This window comes from Lathamus discolor, chromosome 1 (assembly GCF_037157495.1).
Source record: "Lathamus discolor isolate bLatDis1 chromosome 1, bLatDis1.hap1, whole genome shotgun sequence".
Lineage (NCBI taxonomy): Eukaryota > Metazoa > Chordata > Aves > Psittaciformes > Psittacidae > Lathamus > Lathamus discolor.
This window is the reverse complement of record NC_088884.1, coordinates 50,705,049-50,721,514: the sequence shown is the minus strand read 5'-3', so window position 1 is coordinate 50,721,514 and position 16,466 is coordinate 50,705,049. Positions and strand designations below refer to the sequence as shown.

At 44.1% G+C, this 16,466-nt stretch overlaps 1 protein-coding gene across 1 annotated transcript in view; it reads right to left on the bottom strand.

The window, feature by feature from the left end:
- Nucleotides 1-410: 410 nt before the first annotated feature.
- Nucleotides 411-16,466, bottom strand: part of PLXNC1 (plexin C1) — a 71,076-nt gene continuing 55,020 nt past the window's right edge. The window contains exons 22-31 of the mRNA XM_065670449.1: nt 16,245-16,422; nt 15,130-15,233; nt 11,338-11,392; nt 10,235-10,266; nt 10,039-10,146; nt 8,070-8,233; nt 7,461-7,608; nt 5,505-5,645; nt 5,341-5,415; nt 411-3,673 (exon numbers count right to left, since the gene is read on the bottom strand). Coding sequence (XP_065526521.1) covers nt 3,569-3,673; nt 5,341-5,415; nt 5,505-5,645; nt 7,461-7,608; nt 8,070-8,233; nt 10,039-10,146; nt 10,235-10,266; nt 11,338-11,392; nt 15,130-15,233; nt 16,245-16,422 — 1,110 coding nt within the window. The 3' untranslated portion in view covers nt 411-3,568. The remainder of the gene's footprint in view (nt 3,674-5,340; nt 5,416-5,504; nt 5,646-7,460; nt 7,609-8,069; nt 8,234-10,038; nt 10,147-10,234; nt 10,267-11,337; nt 11,393-15,129; nt 15,234-16,244; nt 16,423-16,466) is intronic.

Here is a 16,466-nt window from a genome sequence, read left to right as displayed (position 1 = left end):
TCAGTTATCCTGCGGTTTAACACTTGTAGCTTTTTAAGAGTATCATCAGCCTTAGCACCTTGAAGCAGTGATGTGGTGGTCACTGAAGTCTGTGGGGAGGGGCCGCTGGCCACTGCTGCTTCCCAAAGGTAGGAAGGCTGCTGGCAGACCCCTGCGCCAGCCCTGTGGGGAGGTCATGGCAGCTCAGTACCTTCCAACTTCAGAGTGGCAGAAGAGACTTGCCACGCATGGTCTTGACCCATGTGGCTCTTCTCTCCCTTGGAACCTCATGGGGCTGGAACCGCAGTCATACTTCTTCGGGGTTGCCATTCAGTGTCTTTCTTACACTCCGTTCCTTGCATGACCTCAACACTGCTACAAGCTGTGCTTGCTTGCTTTTAAACATTTTAAATAACACACGTCAATCAAAATAACCTCCAAATGCATTTTATTCTAGATAAACCCATACAAACACCGACATGTATTTGTCATTTGCACTTTTTTTAACCATTCATTTTAAACAACAGGTTAACTTCTGTACAACAGGAATTACTTTACACATTAGTAAGACTTTAAACTAGATGACTGCAAAGTAATGCTCTGTAAGCTAGTGTTAGAAAATATGCTGTTTGCCATACCAGTTTGCCTGTAAACATGTGAACATACGTTAAAGAGAAGTTTGCTTTCATTTCAGAGACTGCTGTTAGAACTGTTAGGTTGCCATAACACAGCTTTACTCAGAGGTTGTTCATTTTTGTCTGTGTAGTAGTAAGAGCGAGGTGCGGATATGGAAGGTGTGCCAATGTTTTGTGTGCTGACCCAAACCTACCAAAAAGAGCCACAATCACTTCATTATACTTCACATCACTTCGTGAGATCCACTTGATGGGTTACAAAGACCCAGCATGACTTTAAATGGTTTACTAACAGAGTGACGCTGTTGAGGAGGCTTGAATAAAAGGCAATAATCCTATTCCAGGCTGTAGGCTAAAGCTACACGGCCTGCTTCAACACATACTTAATCTCTAGAAATTATTAAAGCTATTGTAGCAAACAAGCAGTAGTACAAATACAGAATAGGACTGATTTTTGTTCCCTCATCATATAAACACATAGAGTGAAGTTCACAGGATCAGACCCACGCAAACAGATTATATTTTACAGCTTTTTTTTTTGTTTGTTTTTCTTTTTTTTTTCCCCCAAGCAGAAATGTTGGGTTTTAGTTTTCTGCCTGTACAGAAAGTTACTGTTGAACAAAACTATCACAGTTCATCCCAATGCACTGCCAGCAAACACCTGAGGTGGAATGGAACTGCTGAAACCTCAGGCTGAACGGAAAGAGTAATTAATGTGCTTATGCCCCTTCTTTAATATTAAAGACTGTGCTTTAGTTATTTGCTGCTTTAAAGTGGTAGGTTAAGAATGATAAAAATCAAGCCCTTATGTACAGGTATTCTAAGCTTAAGTACTACTCAAGCCATGGGCCATTCCTTTAGGACAGTGGACAAGATAGGTTAGGGTTAGGAGTGGTGTGTTTTTTTCCAATTAAAATTAAAACTTATCAAAATATACTGTGCCAGGCAGTGAAAAGAACTGCTGAAAGTACTGCAACATCGTAGTGCAGTTTCCTGAACAAAGCCATACATTCCATCAAGTATAAAGTGTAAACGTAACAGCAAGTGTAAGACTTGAATTTCAAACTAAAAAACAAAACCAAAAGCCATCACAGTATGGGTTGGTGGCTGCCCTCTCTGATATGCAAGAGGTACAACTTGTGCAATCACTTCGTAGGGAGGGGGCAGACCAGTAGGCAACGTGGGTTTGTGTTTCCTTGTCTTCCACGTTCACAGCGGTCTTGCTTCTGCCAAAGCATGGTTAGCGTGTGCCGGCGCTGGGCCTGGCCCTGGCCTCTGCAGGCCTTCACACCTGAACCAGCCAGCTTCAGTTCTGCTCTACTGCAGCCTCTGGGCTCCTCCAAAGCAGCAGCGCACAGTAGGAAACGGTTTGAGGGCTCCACTGCCTGCGAGCCCTGCATAGGCATCTCCAGCTGGTCACAGCCCAGCACAGGCTTTCTATACTAAACCTGGGCCATGTGTACCACAGGAGCCTCACCAAGGCAGGGACAGCTCTTCCTGTTCCCGTGGACCACTGTATTATGCCACTCACCTCCAGTGGTGGAGCCCTCTGGGAACTGTGGAATGGTAGCTCTGGCTCACCAACACTTTACCTCAAATCTAAGGGCAGGTGGTAGCCTTATGTGCCTCCCTGCGACTGGAGCAGAGCCCACAGCAACTAACCATTTCAGCCCCTTAGTGGAGGGCAGAACTGTGCTGGTGTGGCAGCAGAGCCAGAGCTGCTGTGGCTTTGCACAGTAGCCACTGCACCAGTCTCGTCTCAGCAGCATGGCCACACACCTGCTCTCCAGCAGGTGTGGCTTTAGCTACCAATGCAAATGTAATGGATGCCCTCCTTCTAAACTGGCCAGGCCTCAAAACCACCCCAGCAGGACTAAGGCAGAGAGTCTACCACCCCTCCCCAAACCCAGCTCTCAGATTTGTAGCAGTTTCTCATACACAGAGGTTACACCAGCCCTCTGGGTCTCACATATTATTAAACTAACACTTTTGTTTTGACAAAGCCTGGAAAAAAAATATGCTGGCTTTAGATCTGTGAGGCTCTTGTACATGGATGGCAGGACTGGCTAGGACAGTCAGCACGGCTGCAGGTTTGTGCACCAAAGTGCAGCCCTCGTCAGCTGCCTCATCAAATGGCAGGGGTGGCCTGATGCGGGTGCAGCTGCACACAGGTTGCACATGTGAAGCTGCTCATGAGTGTGTCACAGCTTGTTTAAGGATGGGACGGTAGAAATGTAAACACAGACTGATGCCGGGCTAGTGCCTTGCTCCAAAAGCTTCTCCCCAGGCTCAGTGGTTCGCTTCACTTTGGATGTGAAATTCCTAACTTAAGGAAGGTAAGTCCAGCCTTGTGGCATTTGCCCTTCAAACCTCAGACCTACTTTTTCTGCTAAACATACTTGTCATAAGTGTCACTTTGGTGCTGTTTTGTGTGGGGCTTTTTCCCCCCCAAACAGGAACCAGTGTACGTTTGTCTGTAAGGAAGGAAACTGCAGCTGACCCGTATTCTGAAGCCAGAGCTCATCCTCACATTTTGTCAAGGCTGCTGAAGAGGATGTGGTGAAACATCAGCTTTCCCTCTTACAAAAAAAAAGAGCTAAGCAACTTACAAGTCCACATGGGATGTGTTGCACATCCTCTATGAGCTTGTTTTTAAGTAAGCAGAAAGCTCACTTAGGCAGTATTTTGGAACCAAAAGGTATGTATGTGTGTTCAAACACCTAAAAATGCTGGCCCTGCCAACTCTAGATGCACTTTTGCTTTCATGTGCCCATGTGTGAATACGTAACCCTGCCCGTACTTCTTCCCAAATGCAGGTATTACTTGGAATGATCAGAGTGGAGAAGAGTGTCCAAATGTTTCAAACCCTGTACATAGAGTCAGTCAGAACAGTTTTGGGAGCAGCAGCACTTATTTAAAATCCCCCACAGTGACGCTGTGAGTCAGAGCTCTGCTCAAATCCATTTGCATTTTTTCTTTTCATCGAATAAGGCTTTTACTTGCCGGAGCTGTTTCTGGACATCTTCAAACCCCCGTTCTCGCTCGAGTTTGCTGTCAATCTGTTAACAATTAGCAGAAAAGAGAATAATTTTTTCAGTGCTTATTTTGCTTGCTGGTTTTTAAAGCCTGCTTTGCTGCATTCTAACAACTACTGGCAGAAAAACCCATCTGAATGCCTGACTATATGCAAACATTCTTTTCTGACTTTAACACTTTATTTTGGTAGTTTTCCTTTCAAGTCATTTTGATTTGCAACACTTCCACAAAAAGACTGACAGAGCCAAGCAAAAAAACCCCAAACAAATCCTACACATGTTCATCTCTTCAAGTGCGAGGCGAGGCCAGTGTTCCAGTTTTAGCCTAGAGCAGATCTGCAAATGAAACTTTATTTCTCTTCCTTTGCCCTATAATCTGAGGGCAAACTGCCTCTATTCCTCTAACTGTCCCACTTGGCACTGGCCCAGGGGATGGAAAGGAGCACTCCTGCTGTGTGGAAACTCTTTGCTGGCAACTCTACAAAGTGACTGAGGTCTCAGTGAACTATGAATGAGGTTTAGCTGCTCCCAGTCAAAAGCCAGAGGAGGAAGAGCACAGGGACGGTTTCCTTTTAAGAATGGGGTAAGTTTAGCCAGTACTAGCTTCAAAAAAGAAATAAAGGGGCAACAAGATTAGAAAGTATTCTGAAGTCTCCTCTACCAACAATCTTAATAAGCTCAATAAAGTGTAATACCACTCTGAGTATCATTCCAAGCATCTTTTAAGAGGTGAAGATGTAATGCTGAACCCAGATAATTTGAGATGTTAGAGATCTGAACTGGTAAGCTAGCTAACAGGTGACTGAGAGCTGAATGATTATAGTAAGTGCTGATGCTGTGCTGCTGGGCATGAAAGAGAGCAAGGTCTGGTTGCTGGGAGACCCAGACAACCTGCTGGAAGCGGTAATGAGGCTTTCAGGCAACACGCCCCAGCTGGCTCTTATCTGCCTCCCTGCGCAGGCACACGCAGCCTCTGTTAAGGATGCTGAGCAAAATGGAGTGGAGAATCCTGCCATGCAAAGCAGAGGGCAGGGATTTTCTTACAAAGCTGCTTAGAGGTAGCCTGTGACTAAATGCTTTCAGTTGAGAAAAGATTTGTTAGCAAGAGCAGGGACTGGAAGCTGGAGCTTCTTTAAGAGAGACTATTAGAGCAGAGCATAAGAGGGCTATGATGGGAAAGGAGCAGACACCTCTTGCTGTAAGGCTGAGCATGCTTTGCTGGGGTGTTTGTACTGACTGTTAAACTGAGATCCCTGGTGCTACAGTCTCGTCTGATTTCTGAATCTCCAGGGAAATGGAGTGCATGCACAGGAGCTGTGACAGTCGTTAGCAGACACCCTGCAAACACAGTGCAACAGCAAGTCCAGGCTTACATAGGAACTTTCTCAAAACTGCGGAGAGAATTTTGCTGCTTCCATCTCTGTGAAATGCACTGTGACAGTAAAGGTGCATTTACGAACCTTTGGCCTGTGACCACTCCGAGAGCTGAGGGCTCCAGCCACTGGGGGGGCTGCTCTGGCCTGCACAGCTCAGCTCAGCAGGAGGAGCAGCCTCAGCTGCACCACTGAGGAGCTGTCTCTGGAGTGGCACTCAGTGGCTCACACAGGCCAGGTTTTTGTCAAGTCCAACTTTCAAGCCTGAGGTAGCAAGCTGACATTAAGGGGTCAAGTAGGAATAGGAGACATGCTTACCTCCTCGTGGTATTTTGCTATGTATCTGTAGATTTCATTCAAGGCCACATTCTCATTAAATTCATTTTCATGTTTCTAAAACAGAAAACAGATCTGGTCAGATAGTTCTCCTTTTTAAAAACCTTACCATGAAAGCAAACGAAGTTGCTGCTTCTGAGCCATACCTTAGATTCCTGAGTTAGAAATTCTTCAACCTCTGAAGTGGTCAGTGGAGGCAGATCCCTGATGGCTTTATAGTACGCTTTTACTTCTTCCTTGTAGTGTGGAATGTCCTTAGCATAGAGAAGCTTATTTGTTGGTGCTTCCTTAAAAGAAAATATTTGAAGCTTTGTCAGTTTTCACAGCACAGATTTCCTAAGGTTCCACCTCCACACAGTTAATTGCATCTAATTGTGTCTGTTCTCTGTGTGACTCATTTCTCTTTGCAGTGGTTATATGCAAGGAATCAAGGTTGAAATAAAGATGAACCACAGACACAGGACCTCAGGAATAGTGCACTGTGTTTCATGACAGCTGCCATATAATTATTTCTATTGACATCGGGAGTGATGAACATTTGTCCCTTAGATATATTTTTCATTCTTTCTTTCTCCTCACCGCTCCTCAGACCTGAAAAACTGTGAAAGCTGAACCAAAGGGCTTGAGGCTGACACCCGAATCTATACGCAGGATACAGCAGTGCTGGGGAAAGTTCCCCTAGGGTAACGTGCTAGATTCTGTCACAGCAGAGGATCACCTCAAACTCTTTGGTCCCTACTACTCCTTTCACTCAGGGGTTCACGAGCACAGAGAGCTGACTGCCAGGCATGCACAGCCAAAGGGATTGATTTGTTTCCCCAGGGCTTCAGCAGCTCAGGTCAGCACAGACCTACCAGTTAGCTTTGAGCTCATCTGAGGAAATAAGTGCTGATGTTTGTGGTAGGAGCTGGAGCCCCACCTGGAAACCATGTTTTCAGAATATAAAAGTGGGGGCTGGTAGTTTCCTGTCACTGCTCTAGTTTAAATTCTGGGGAACAGATGACACAGCCATGTGATACCTTGTCACTACTGTTTCCACCATGTGATGAAATGATTGAAATATTTGTTTTCTAAGTGTCTACAGGCTTTTAAGGTAAAAGGCTGAAAATCATGAAAGTAAATACATTTTAGTACTGAAAAGCCACAGGATGTTTACTGCATTGCAAACCTTTATGAGGTTTCAGCATCCCTCTACAAATGGCTAACAGGAACTGTTGTATCAACAGTACTTCACAATGGATGTTCAGCACAAACCTAACAGAGCATGCTCATTTGCAGCTTTTGCATTAAGTGATGTGATTAGTTTTAATTCATTACACTTCACTGCTAAAGTAAGATAAATACGCACATTATTTGTTATTTAACAGATGAGCAGTTGGTTCAGACCACACACGAAATCAGTCCATTTTTATATACATATTTTTAAGCTAAAAAAATCTCTAGCCTGTATTTCTTGGTAGCATGAGACTGAACAAATGCTTCCTGCTGTGGTCCAAAGAAAAGGAAAATACCCTTGGGAAAAATCAAGTATTTCTGACCCCTGGAGTTCTGGACAATGTACTAAAGAGCTTCTGAATGTAAGATTTCTGGACTTGTTACTCCAGCAAATAATTTTGCATATAAAAAGGGAGCAGCTAATACATGTGAAAGGAACTGTTTCAAACTTCAGAGCTCTTTCAAGTATTCTTACAGCTGCCAGGAGCTTACTATGTGTGCTTCCTGCACACTGGTGTGCACCAGACAAAATTTGGACTAATCAAATAATTTTAATACTTCCTAGACCTTTGCTTAAAAATTCTTTAAAACTTCATTAAGATCGTCCTATTTCCCCCCTCTTCCACATATTCTGTAAACACACTGTGCAGAAACTAACTGCAGAGAAGACAAGCAGCATTAACTATAAATAAGGCATTGTAGTAGCTCTATCTGTTCACTCCAGTGAATTCTTCAAAGTGTTATGAGAAGGAGCAACAAAGAATGGAAACCCAGCTTAAACCAGACAATTCTGCCCCCAGTGTCAGCAGATCCATCTCCTAAATCATTATATAGTTGAAAAAGACATTGATTGAGAAGTTAGCAAAAGAATGGTAGGGCAGCATTACCTTCCCCAGTGTCTGTTCAGCTAGAGAAAAGGCATCCATGAAAGCTTGTGCGATTACAGACAAACAGCCATCTATATGTGAAGTCTTCTTAATATCAAAGACAAACTGGGGGTTCTTCAGTATGTTCACCCAGAAGCGAAGAGGAAGACTAGACAGAGAAAGAACAAGCATGTTTAAAATTAACCGCTCAGGTAACACAGCTGCTTTAAAATGGTGTTTTAATTACACTGCAGCCATGGAAAGAAGCACATTTCTGGTCTGCCTATTCGTGTTAAAAAAGGGATCGGGGAACAAAGGGAGCAGGGAGCACACACATCAGTCAGTCAGTCAGCTTTCCATCTTTAAATAATGCTCTCAACCTGCAGGTACTTCTAAGTGTGAAGTCAGTATGCAGACTGAGAAGCCCTGGAAGCTATGGTGGTTTTATCGGTGTCCTATCAATATACTAAAATTACTAAAATCAACATACTAAATTTAATGGGATCTACAAAGCCAAACCACACCTTCACCTAGACATGCCAAAAATCTTACTTTTCTGGTGACAGCTGACCTGTTCTACCTTTGCCACTGTATTTTCAGAGGGTGCATGCACTCCTGCGCATATCATACCTGTTGGTTTTCCATATGTGGACCACATCAGGGTCAGTGATTTTTTTGCTCTCAGCTTGGGCATCCAGAAAGTCAAAGAAATACTTGATGGCAACTGGAGCTTTATTGTTGGGTAAACTCCAAATGCTCCTGAAGAGCTTTTCAACAACCGAATGAATTGCAACCTGAAAAGTAAGAAAAGGAACAGTGCCACTGTTACAAAAGCAAAGAACTGGATTTCTTGTCTCAGGGCACTGAGCATGCCCCAAGGTAACCACACAGAGGAACTATAATATGCTTGTGGCAAACACCAAGCCCAGGAATTACTGGTAAACAGGAGAGTCAATACCAAAAAAGAAGTTACAAATACACCATAATGAGCTGCTTTCACGTGTCACACGTCCTATCACTTTACCAACATGAGAACTGTGGTGAACTCTGTGATAAATCGTAGGTGGAAGGAATCACTCATTACATCAAAGACATCAACTCTTCAGATGCTGTGGGCACCGTTGCTAAAGGCATTTGGAACTTGTGACTTGAAGTAAGAGGGAGGTGAGCGAAAGTTTAACCAGTTTTCTGGGGCGCTGGTCTTCATGGTGCCATCTGTGACACATGTTGAACGATCATCAACACTTCACAGCCAAGCGACTGTGGCGCTTGATCTACTTCAGGAGTAACAGCTTTGGGTGGCATACAGAGACACTAGTATTAGAGAGAAGAATGGAAAAAATGGGCATTTCTGATCCAGAAGTGAAGCTATTTGGCTCACAAATGCAAGGGTTTGGTTGCTGATGGACTCACTGACATCATCAGAGAGTATTTATAAGTAAAGACAAACAAAGCAGAACACTGTTTTGTGTTTTTTTCTTCACATCTGTTCTGAAGCTCAGTTCAGCTCAGTCTTCTCTCAGCAAGAAGGATTCAAGTGTACCCTCAGGCCTTAATGTGCTACTGGCCAGTTCATTTCATGTTACAAACTCTTCAATTGCTTCTGTGTGCATGTATGGATGAGAGAGAGAGCAACATAGCTCTATGCAATTGCATTTAGTGCAGTGTGCATCATGGGTGAAATTTCACAGTGAGGATATCACAGCACTGTTGTCTGGAGCATTATTCTACTTTGGAGAATGAAATGATTAATTCAAAACCTTTTAAAAGGGCTGTTTCTTAAGAGCCTGATCTTTTCTTTTGTACTCCAGTCTTCCATAAGATATTGCTGGTTTACTCCAGCAGTACCTAAGGGCTTATGTTAGTTTCCATGGCTAATGAGAAATGACCAGTCTGAAATAATGATTGACAGATTTTTAAATGTAAGGCGGCCATAATCACCATCCCTTCTGGCCTCTTGTATCACACAGCTCTTGGTGTTGTGCACTGATTAATATTTTAACATACTGTTGCAAAGAGTTTTACAACCCTTTTGAGTAAGTCAGAAACTGAAGGCAGTGAGCAGGGCTTATTCCTAAAAATGTGCATTGTATAAATTAGGTAATCGTATTATAAATCCTAAGGACCTTGCTTTTAAAATTAGTCTAGTCACTTTGGATGCTTAATTTGAGACCCTAGATTTAATTTCATGAGCAGTGTTTTGTGAAACTCAGGTCTTAGGAGTTGTCTCTAAGCTGGGCAAATTCTAGTGAGAAAGTCAGGAGATTGTTGACTCTAAACTGTCTCTCCAGAAGGGATTGCTCACACCCCATGAGACCCATTGGCAAAATTCACTCTCTATAAGCTCAATAACTATCTTTTAAATTCAACCTGAGGAGAAAGGTTGTGCTTACTGAGCAGGTAGTGCGAGTAGTGGACAGGTTTAGAACTCTAGCATTAGAAAATGTGTCTGTCTTTGCAAATGGTCACAATTCATATTTAGCACAGTGTTACACACAGAGGAAGTTGCATTGTTTCTGCTTTAATTTCTGTTTCTGTTGGGGCAAACTAGCCAAGCCTAACATCAGCCCTTCTTCGAAACAAGGCCATTAAAGTTTACCTTGGTTGACAGAAGCTTTGTCAGGTACATTTCTTTCACTTTGAATTTTTGCTTTCCCTTGTGACCTGCTCCTTTCACATCTTTGTTTGCTTCGGAGTCTGGTAAAATCTGTCGTGAAGAGATTAAAGAGATTACACAGATCCAAATACAGCTCAGTATTAAATCCCCCACTTAACAGTGTAATGACGGAACTCACCAAATGACAGTGTTCATCCGAGTAGTCCACATCTAAACAACAGAAAGCAGAGAGTAAACAGGCATTAACGAAACACACAGCTACAAGCTTGTGAATGCTGCTGGGCTCTGGGCTGTTCATGCCAGGATGCCAAGCAAGCAGGCTCAGCATCATGCTTTCCTGCCTGCAGTGTGGGGAAGCCTCTGAGAAACACACAGGTCCTTGCTCACCTCCCCAGTGCCAGCCTGTAGCTCTGACCACTAAGCTAGAGCATCATCATCTGCTGCTGGAGTAAGCTGGCATCAAATTGCAGCTCCTCTGAAAGGAGGACAACAGACAGCACACGAGATGACTGCATTGCTTTAGTCTAAGAGTACTCTGTGCACGCAGGCTGAGGTCAGGCTTGAAAGCAATGGCTGAGAACAGACAGCCCTGTTCTTGCTGAGGGAGAGAGCAATCCCATCCCAGTGACTTGCACCTCAGGGACACATCTCTCCTAACTTTAGATGTCCACTTCAGTGGTGAATTACACACTAGAACTGTCTGTTTCCCCCCAAGGGCTACAGAAACTACACCTTCGCCAACTCACAACTGGGGTGGGAGCAACCAGCATCACAGGGGTAGGTGAGATGAACTGACCCCTTGTAAGCACCCTGTAACTCCTGACCTGCTGTTGAGACAGCAGAGTAAAAGCTTTCCGAAACACAGTCAGGAGCATAAGGAAAGCACCAAAACTGTATTTGTCTGTTATGTCTGTCTCTAGACAGCACAATGCTATATCGATGATGCATACCACCAGGCACTGGAGCAGGGCATGTTCCCAGTGTTGGTCTTGTCAGTGCCACCTGTGCTTCCCTGCCTATGAGTCTATATCTTTAAGTATTTCGAGATTCATTTGCTGACAACTGTAAGTCTTTCTGTCCTTCTTTCCTCTTCCCACTACTCCTGTGCCTGCCACATGCCTAGAGCCAGGGTAACATGGCTTTTCATTTGGTTCAGCTGTATCAAAGTACCAGTTTTTTCAGACCTCCTACTGACTAAGATACAACCTGCCGCAGCTCAGCTCTCTGCATTCCCAGCCCATTCTCCGCACAAGATTAAACAAGTTGCAGTTCCTTTGTTACCTGATCGGGTAGTCACCTTCTTTTTAAAGACCTTTATGGTTGCTCCATTTGAAATCTGAAAGCAAAAACCAAACACATCACACTGAAATGGAAGAATTCACAAAGCCCTCGGTTTCATTTCCTCTGTCCCTCAGTCTGTGGCAGTGCAGAGCATGCCAGCCTGCTTCGCTCTCACCATGGTGTGTGCAGCTCTCAGCAGGCAGCCAGGGCTGCAGTTCGTCAGCCTTACCTGGCAAGGCGTGCAGGCAGCTCTTCCAACAAACCGGCCTCTAACACCTTTCTCTTTCTTTGGTTTTTCTGGTTCAGCCCCCACTTGGACATTTTCATTTTCACATACTGCTTCGTGCTGCTTCTACAGATTGCCCTGATTGAATTCTCTGGCTCCAGAGCAACAGGATCTTACAGGAAGGTGAGGAAGGGAGGGGAACACAAGGATGGTTTCTCTTCTGGCCCCCTTTCTTTCAGCTTAGTCCATTCCCTCCATGCCCTATGGAGGGCCATGTTGAGGGTCCAGCCTGGCGCTCCCAACTGTTTTCAAACTGAGCAAAATACTTATGCCCCGTGCACTGTAAGGTCAAGATCCGAATAAAGCTACCTGGTGATTTCTAGGAAAAATCTAACCCCCTTCTTCCCTGCATGTACACTGCTGCCAGGGTAGTAACTATTATCTTTAAAAGAAACTGACAAGTCATGCTTTTATTATCAGAGTCACGCAAAACCAGCTCCTACTGAGAACTACACCACTGCTCTGCTGTCAGATGCTGTGTTTTGCCAAGTGCTGTGTACTTCCCTCTATAATTACAAAAACAACTGGCCAGTCCTAGGAAGGGATCTCTGCCAAGATAATTTAAGTGTTTTTTAAACCTTGGCAGCCAGCCTGGTGGAAGAAACCAGTTTTAACATTAAGATACTCTATCAAGAGCTGTGTCTCGCGCCAAAGAAATCTGCACTTACACTTGCTCCTGGAAAGTAAATGCAATCTATTTTATAAGTATGACTTTTTGCAGGGTTTCCGTTTATCACAGTGTTCCAAGAGCTCTTTCAGATACCACAGACTGCTTTAAAACACACTACAAGTGAGAATATGCTCTAAGTCTGGCTTGTGAGGTAACACAAACCCAGAGAGTCTTCCTACATGGCCCTGAAGATAGGTAAACAGGAACACAGCTACCCAGCAGCTCACCCTATCCCACAGCAACGTGGGCAATACGCGCCCTCCACTCCCTCTCCAAGGAGCAGGAGAGCAGCTCGATGCTGAAATGTGTTGGCTCCTGTCCTGAGGGAGACAGGCAGAGCTCAGCGGGAGAACTGTGCTTCCCTCCAGCAACCAGAGGTGTTGATGCAGTGCAGCCATGATCCCAGCCCCCACTTCAGGTTTTATTTCTGGGATAAATTATGCTCTTAGCATTGAGCGGAATACGCTTTCCCTTCTTTATCACTGCTGCAGCAGCCATACTCACTTGATGATCCAATTAAATAAAAAAATAGCCCTTCTTTTCATGTCCTGCTGCCTTTATCATTTCATGGTGGGCTGCTCCCATGGGCACCTCAAAACATCTTTGCTTTGTCAGGTGTGTTACTGAGGGGGAAAAGCAGGGAGCGGGGAGATCTGTTCAGATCCACACAACATGGAGTACTGCTACTGTGCAAAACAGAAGATGTAGTAGTATGGCTCTACCCCTCTTCCTTGTTCTCCAGGCCTGCTGTCCTCCCTGTAATTCATTTCTTGTCAGTGAGCTCCCTGGATCATTCAGATTTGCTATCTGGGGCTGTGCCTACTCCTGGAACATGCAATGCAGATACAGATTGAGAAATTGACCTCTGACTTGGAAAGCAGATCTGAAAGTGGTTCTCTAGCTCTCTTCTCATGTGGGAAATAGGACATCACGATAATCAGCAACTTTCTTGTCAAGGCTTGTGGTTATTCTCAGGCAAATAGTGCAGGCCTCATAAATAATCACATCAGTAACCCTACCAGGCACAAAAAGTTAGAACAAAAGGAGTACATAAGTCACAGACACATGAAAGTCCAATAAGGGTACAGTGGATTTGGTTCCCCTCAGAAACACTACACAAAAATGCAAGCATCCACTACCTGAACATTTTAAAATCAGTATAGAAACTAAGTCTGCTTTTTCTGGAGTGACTGGTGATTCTGGGACCTTTACAGCACAACCTTCGTGCTCCAGTGCCTTAAAAAGATTTGAGGGTACTTCCCAGTTTCAAAAACCTGGTTCCTTTCTAACATTTAAGTCTGGCAAATAAAAGGAAAAAAATCAGGCTTGCCACAAAACTCAAGCACTGTTGAAATGTAAGTTGGAATTTCCTCAGGCAACATTGCTACCCTCATACCGCGCATGAAACGTTCCTTTGTCGTGCTAACTGGACACCTTTACACTCCTTTTTGTATTAATATGCATACATACAAGAAAATAAACTATATATGGTAATGGCTGACACTTGCCACTAAGCCACTGCCTAAAATGTCACCAAGCTTCTGCCTAACATGTACATGATTTTGTCAGTGTCAGAAGAAGTGAACTAAAATATCTAAGAGACAGATACCCAGCACAATTTCCACAAGGCAGCTGCTAAGCTATAATTAGTGTAGTTACAGCTTTGCAAGAACAGCTGAGCCTCCAACCTAACTTGCATCTGCCTGCAGAAACCTCAGACAAAACCAAAGATACTCAGGGATGTCACTGACCAACTGGAGCAGACCCATTTGCCATGAGGAATGTCACCCTTTCAACATGGCATGGCATGAGCTCAGGAAGTGCACAAAGTTGCCTGGTAAAATCAGGGAGCGCTTGCAACAGCTGCCTGTAGTAAAGAGGGTGGGTACTACCACATTAGACAGAAGTTCAAATATCTAATCAGATTCAGATCTACTTTGACCTTTGCTGCAATGTCTTAACTTGTACAGAATCTTTACAAACAGAGTGGAGGAAGTCCCGTATTAATCTACAGACAAGATTCAAGAGAGGCATAGGACAAGCTGTATTTAAGACACTGGATGGTGACTCAGGACACCTGGGTTCACTGCTGCCTCACCAGAAGGTAAGGCAAGCAAAAAATGCCTCCAGAAATCCGCCTGTCAAGCGACTCCAAACGTGCTTGCTCCAGCTCTGAGCAGCCCGGTGCTCTGCTCAAGCTACAAGCAGTCCTGCTAGGAGCCCCTGTTTCTCTCTGTGGATGGCAATGTTTGCTCACACAGAGAGCAATGTGTTCAAGGCTGGCTCAGGTTTCTCAGCAGCAGACTGCATTGCGTGGCACACACCTATACTCATCAGAAAAACTTCTAACTAAATAAAAATTGACTATGTGTTAAGAGCCAGACTTTCAGATCAACAACGAGGCACGAAGAATGTTCACTAAAAGCACTCAGCATGCTAACCTAATTTCTAAAATCTATCTGTAAGCATCAAAATGTGAGCTCCCATATCATCTGAGACCAATCATCTGCTGAACATGTTACCTCAGCCCGTCACCCTCTATTTTGACTAGTGTCAGTGGAAACACCTTAGATGGCCAACTGAAATGCTCAACAGCAGTAACAGTCTACCTGGTACGCTTGAACCAAACACCCCTGCAGCAAGCAAACCTCTGAAAACTAACAGAACATATGACTCATTGGCAAGAAAGTTGTGTGTTACACAGCTCTTTCCTTCTGTGGATGATGCTCAGCTGTCTCTTCAACAGTTTGATCAATCAAGATACTTCCGTGCAGACAGCATTTTGGAGCTGGGGAGAAACTGCTTCTTGATTCATTGGCATGGCTTCCATGCTTACCTCGTAATGACCGATGGTATTTAGCTTTCTTATCCCATCCTCCATCACCTCAGAGGAACCATCAATATCTAACAGTTCTCTTTGCTGCTCCTCAGACACCAGTTCTGCAGTACGACAGCAACAGAAAACAATTACATTCTAATGGCATTCTTACTGCACAGATGTTTGTAAAGAAAAACAATACCTAATTATTTTTGGACCAGTGCTCCCAACTGAGCTCTTTCTCTCTGTCCTTGTGCTAGGTCACACAAGATTGGTTTTCCACTCCCACACTACCGATTTGTTTTCTGGGATAACAGCCTGGGTGGTTTCCACCAGGCTACTGGTGCTTCACTTTGTCTTGGTCAAGGCAGAGGTTTTGGAGGTGCTTTCATCTGATTCTAGTTATTCTGTTGCACAAGTGTGCCTTGGTGTTATGGACACATTGGGACCACAAGAAAGGTTTCACAAGCCGCTGTGCAAGACTGTTAGGTTTCCTGCTGGAGCATGTGGAAGCGGCATGGTGGCAACTTCAGGCTTTCATCTGACCTTGGGCTCTTGAAAACCCAACAAGAAATGATGGCTCAACTGATTTGCTGGAATGGCCTAATTTACTTCTGTAGATACTATGTGTATCTTTGTGAGTGACTTGTGAGCTATTATATAAACCTAATCTGGCTGTAAATAAACTATATTTGCAGGTTTTCCTGATCAAGGGAGACGTAGGCCTGTTGGAAGGAATGGTGGTAGGAGGGATAGCAGGTAGGGACTGAAGTACTTGGTAATCATGACGTGCCATCTAATTGACAGAATTTATCAACCAGCTGTATTGAGGTGGATGGACCACCTTACTTAACCCAGAAAAGGAACATATACATTACATGTGTTCAATAAATAACATGTTTGTCAACTGCACGCTCAAGTCCTTGCAGAAGCGAAGCAGATGCAGTTCCAATGTTCTAAGTGGGAGTATAAATGATCAAGTATTTCCCTATAAATTCCTCACAAAAGCTATGTTCTGCCTAAATGCTAGGAAAAAAAGGAAATGAAAGCCAACAGTAGCAATTCCTAACAGGAAAACTCCACAGACAGACCAGCGAACACCATGAAAATACAACACAGCGACACTCTCTTACCAAGACCAATTTCATCCAGCTGAAGACCGTAGAGAAAGCCATTCTTATTAAGGAAAGCCTGAAGGCTCTTCTCCTTGGCTTGGCCAATGGTGTCGCAGTCCAGAACATTAACTTGGATTGTCTGACAGGCATCTCCACTCTCATTTTCTGGGATTTTTTCGAAGATAATGTTCACTGTCTGGAAAAAAAACACGTCTGACTTACAGGGAACACGGGAAACCT